The sequence below is a fragment of the Coregonus lavaretus genome (genome assembly GCF_964263955.1).
Source record: "Coregonus lavaretus genome assembly, chromosome: 29".
Lineage (NCBI taxonomy): Eukaryota > Metazoa > Chordata > Actinopteri > Salmoniformes > Salmonidae > Coregonus > Coregonus lavaretus.
The window spans coordinates 12748639-12753491 of record NC_140016.1 but is presented as its reverse complement, the minus strand read 5'-3'; the positions used below and the strand labels follow the sequence as shown (position 1 = coordinate 12753491).

The 4853-nt window shown below is 41.8% G+C and overlaps 1 protein-coding gene across 1 annotated transcript; it reads left to right on the top strand.

Moving 5' to 3' along the window:
- Positions 1–471: 471 nt before the first annotated feature.
- Positions 472–3689, top strand: LOC311105174 (SLIT and NTRK-like protein 4; the record flags this gene model as incomplete). The annotated part of the gene is made up of 2 exons (XM_084147229.1): positions 472–522; positions 1146–3689. The coding sequence occupies 2 exons, from the start codon at positions 472–474 to the stop codon at positions 3687–3689; spliced, it is 2595 nt and encodes an 864-aa protein (XP_084003355.1).
- Positions 3690–4853: the final 1164 nt, after the last annotated feature.

The window sequence follows — 4853 nt, the reverse complement described above, 5'->3', positions numbered from 1 at the left end:
TGTGAACTGCATGATTCGAAAAGAGACGCTTAGCAAGCAATTTCAGATTTTTTGAGGTGAGTAAACCCGCGCAGGATTGTTTCGGTTTATCGGGTGGGTGCTGCTGCTTAATTTTTCTGCCTGAACCGTTCAGTCCAACTTCAGCGAGCCCTATACATAGGCTAAGCATCTCTATGGACTGGGTGTTCCAGCAGCACCATTTACATTCGTTTCCTTTTCCTCTCTCGTGAACTGGAGAGAAGTTGTTTTGCGGTCAAGTTGTTTTGCCTTTTGTCCCTGCTTTCTTAACGCTGAGGTGGGCACAGTGTCTTTAGTTCATTCCGAACTGAAATGCTTCATGGAGATACAACGACATTGGGAACCCTACGAGAGAAATATATTTTTTAACAAGTGAAGCCTGTCAAGAAGAGACGCATAGGCTGAAATCTGAGCGATAGCCTACCTACGTCTGAATGGGAGCACCGCGTCTCAATGCACTGCCAATGTCCGTCTCTCAAGAAACCACATTTACAAACGCTTACGGTAAGTCCTCTGTTATTTGGTTGAAAAGCTTTAATATCCATTCTGTAGCCTACATTTTTCATATGTTTAATGATAATATGGGTTGATCCGCCTGGGGCACAGGCTACATGGGATGTTTAAGCCCACAATATGTCAGCATAGGATGCAATAGCATATATATTTTATCATCTTTTTGTTGAATAACCCGTTATATGCCCACAAAATTGACGCACTATATATAATTATTTATTTCTCTGGTGATTTCAATGATGTTTTGTAACATTATGGATCAGAAGGATATTATGGGTTTTAAGGCTTCTATTATTAGACAATTATTATTCGTCTATCATTATTATGGTTATTATTATTATTATTAATAATATTATTAGAGAAGTTACTATTTTTCAGGTTAAAATGGTACTTGATGGCTGTATTGCTATAGAGAAATGGGTTGATTTGGGTACATTAATTTAGCCTGGTGTGTAGACAAAGCATTACTAACATCAGCAGTAGGCATATACTGTCTAACCATTACTAACATCAGCAGTAGGGCATATACTAACTAACCATTAATGAAATACTGTCTGTATGTACAGTACCAGTTTGTGTTTTGATTGTTTGTTTGTTTGTTTTTCCTCTCAAAGGTTACTAAATGGTTTTCTGGGGGATTTATAAAAGGCAAAATGCTGCTTCTAGTTCTGTTGGCCTTTTCCGTATCGAGTACGTATTCTGACTTGGATTCTGACCTCTCAGCGGAGACCTGCAGCGCCTGTTCATGCATGTCCATCGAGAACGTCCTATACGTGAACTGTGAGAAAATAACTGTGTACAGACCTACCCAGCTGCTGCCCCCGGTCTCTAGCCTCTATCATTTGAATTTCCAAAATAACCTATTGATTGTCCTTTACCCCAACTCCTTTCTCAATTTCACACACGCAGTCTCTCTTCAACTGGGAAACAACAAACTACAGAACATCGAGGGAGGGGCCTTTTATGGCCTTAGTTCATTGAAACAGCTTCATTTAAATAACAATGAATTGAAAGTGCTCCGAGCTGACACTTTCTATGGGATCGAAAACTTGGAATACCTCCAGGCTGACTACAATTTGATAAAGTATATTGAAAAAGGATCCTTCAACAAATTGCATAGGCTGAAAGTTCTTATCCTGAATGACAATCTAGTCCAGATCCTTCCTGATAACATTTTTCGCTTTGCCTCCCTTACACATTTGGATATAAGAGGAAATAGGATCCAGAAGCTACCATATCTGGGAGTTTTGGAACACATTGGACGTATAGTGGAATTGCAGCTCGATGACAACCCATGGAATTGCACATGTGATTTGTTACCCTTGAAAGCTTGGTTGGAGAACATGCCCTATAACATTTTTATTGGGGAGGCTATATGTGAAACCCCTAGTGACCTGTATGGACGACTGTTGAAAGAAACAAACAAACAGGAACTGTGTCCCATGGGAACAGGTAGTGACTTTGATGTAAGGATGCCCCCTTCACAGCCAGAAAATGGCCAAACAACATCCGACAAGGCCCCCACTACGATACCTCCCATAGCCACCAAAGCTCCCAAAACAACAAACCCATCTAAGATTTATGGTAACGGGATTGTTGGTTTACCCGGTTTGAATAAAAATATTCAAATTATGTCCTATCAAACAAGAACCCCACCTCTCTCCTGCCCACAGCCGTGCACCTGCAAAGCTCACCCCTCAGACTTTGGCATCAGTGTGAGTTGCCAAGAGAGGAGTATAAACAATCTAGCAGATCTCATTCCCAAGCCACCAAATGCCAAGAAGCTCCACCTGAGTGGAAATTATATCCGAGATATCAGCCCAGTTGATTTCCAAGGCTTTGAGGGTTTAGATTTATTACATTTGGGCAGCAATCAAATAGTCACAGTTCAAAAAGGGGTCTTTGCCAATCTGACCAACCTGCGTAGGCTTTATCTCAATGGGAACCAACTAGAGCAGCTGCATCCTGAGATGTTCCTTGGGCTCAGTAACCTCCAATACTTGTATCTGGAATACAATGCCATACAAGAGGTGTTAGCAGGGACCTTTGACTCCATGCCAAATCTGCAGTTGTTGTACCTGAACAATAATGTGCTAAGGAGCCTCCCTGCCTATATCTTTGCTGGCGTTTCCCTGGCTAGGCTAAATCTTAAGAACAACCATTTCATGACTCTGCCTGTGAGTGGTGTCCTAGACCAGCTGAGGTCTCTCACTCAAATTGATCTGGAAGGCAATCCCTGGGAATGCTCCTGTGATTTAGTAGCTCTGAAACTGTGGCTGGAGAAGCTGAATGACGGAGTGGCTGCGAAAGAGGTCAAATGTGCATCCCCAGTGCAGTTTTCCAATATAGAGCTACGGCTGCTAAAAAATGAGATCCTGTGCCCCAAACTCATAGCTAGGCCCCCTTTCATCTTGACCAGTACTACTCCAATGGTGACCTCCATGTCCCCAGCAGGGGTGGGCAAGGCCCCTCCAGGAGGTCCAGTTCCCCTATCCATCATGATCCTCAGTGTCTTGGTGGTGCTCATCATCACAGTGTTTGTTGCTTTCTGCCTCTTGGTGTTCGTGCTGAGGCGCAACAAGAAGCCAGCCGGACGCCAGGAGGGCATGGGGAACCAGGAGTGTGGCTCCATGCAACTCACGCTCAGGAGACACAACAAATCTAACAAGAAAGATGATCTGGGAGGGGAGACGTTCATCCCCCACACTATCCAGCATATGAACAAGAGTCACACCTGTGGGATTAGAGACTCTGAGTCAGGCTTTAAGTTTGCTGACTCCCAGAGACAGAAAATAATCCTGCTCAACAGCGCTGACCAAGACAAGGACTCACTGTCCTCCCTGGATCCACGCAATAAGAGACTGAGCACCATTGACGAGCTGGATGAGTTCCTGCCAAGAGAATCCAACATGTTTATTCAAAACTTTTTAGACAGTAAAAGGGGGGATTTCAGCAGTATAGGTGGGAGTGGATTTCAGATCCGTTACCCCGAGAAACCACAGGACAAAAAGATGAAAAAGTCACTAATAGGGGGAAACCATAGTAAGATAGTAGTGGAACAAAGGAAAAGTGAGTACTATGAACTTAAAACTAAACTTCAAGGTACACCTGACTACCTTCAGGTTCTGGAGGAACAGACTCAAATGAGTCAAATGTAGGCTATCTATCCCCTCCCACCCCCCACGCCACCCAACCCAATGACAAAAGTGCCTTTTGGAAAAGCTTAATGACCAATGGATAAACTGGACAGGAGGCTCCAGTCAGATAACATAATTTCCCGAGAATCAGTGGCTCTGTTGCAAATACAGATTTTCCTCCTGATGTGGTGATGCCATTATAACATGTATTAATATCACATTATACCGCAAGACATCCTTAAGAGACAATTGTAGTATTTTGCTGCTATTGAAATTGGTACTTATCAGATTTTTTTTTCAACCAAATCATTGGGTCATGAAAACAATGTTGACTGTACCTCATCATAGCTAGTGACCCTTCTGCAGAGTTTTTGTGGCAATATGGGATCAGTATTTTAGATGAATTAACTATCATATGGTGACTTTACAGTTCTCCTGGGAATATAACGTTGTTGGGATCCCCCACTTGCAGACTTACCATCTGCCTGGATTATAACTGGTCACTGCTGGTCGTTCCTGGGGACCCTGACGCCTTGTTTTCACTAAGAAAAGGCACGTATAAACCGAACAGCAGATTTGGAATGATTCCATTACTTGTTTGTGTAAAGAGCCATGTTAATAGTGTTTGAATTAAATGTGGTTCCTCTGGATATGTTTGGGTATGGGACATGTCGGGACATTTTTTTAAGCCCAAGAAAAACAGCTGCTTGCCATGTAAGCATACCTGGATTTATTTTGTAAGTCTACATTATTTGTATCTGTGGGACAGTTTGTAAATTACAACAGAAGACAAAACAACTATACCTATAAAATACAAAAAATTGAGAGAAAAAAAGCATAATTAAACAAACTGAATTTTGATGACCCCTGTCAATATATATGATTGATGACCCCTGTCAATATATATATGATTGATGACCCCTGTCAATACATATGATTGATGACCCCTGTCAATATATATGATTGATGACCCCTGTCAATATATATGATTGATGACCCCTGTCAATACATATGATTGATGACCCCTGTCAATATATATCATTGATAACCCCTGTCAATACATATGATTGATGACCCCTGTCAATATATATGATTGATGACCCCTGTCAATATATATCATTGATGACCAACTGTCAATATATATCATTGATGACCAACTGTCAATTGGTAGTACATTTAACTAAT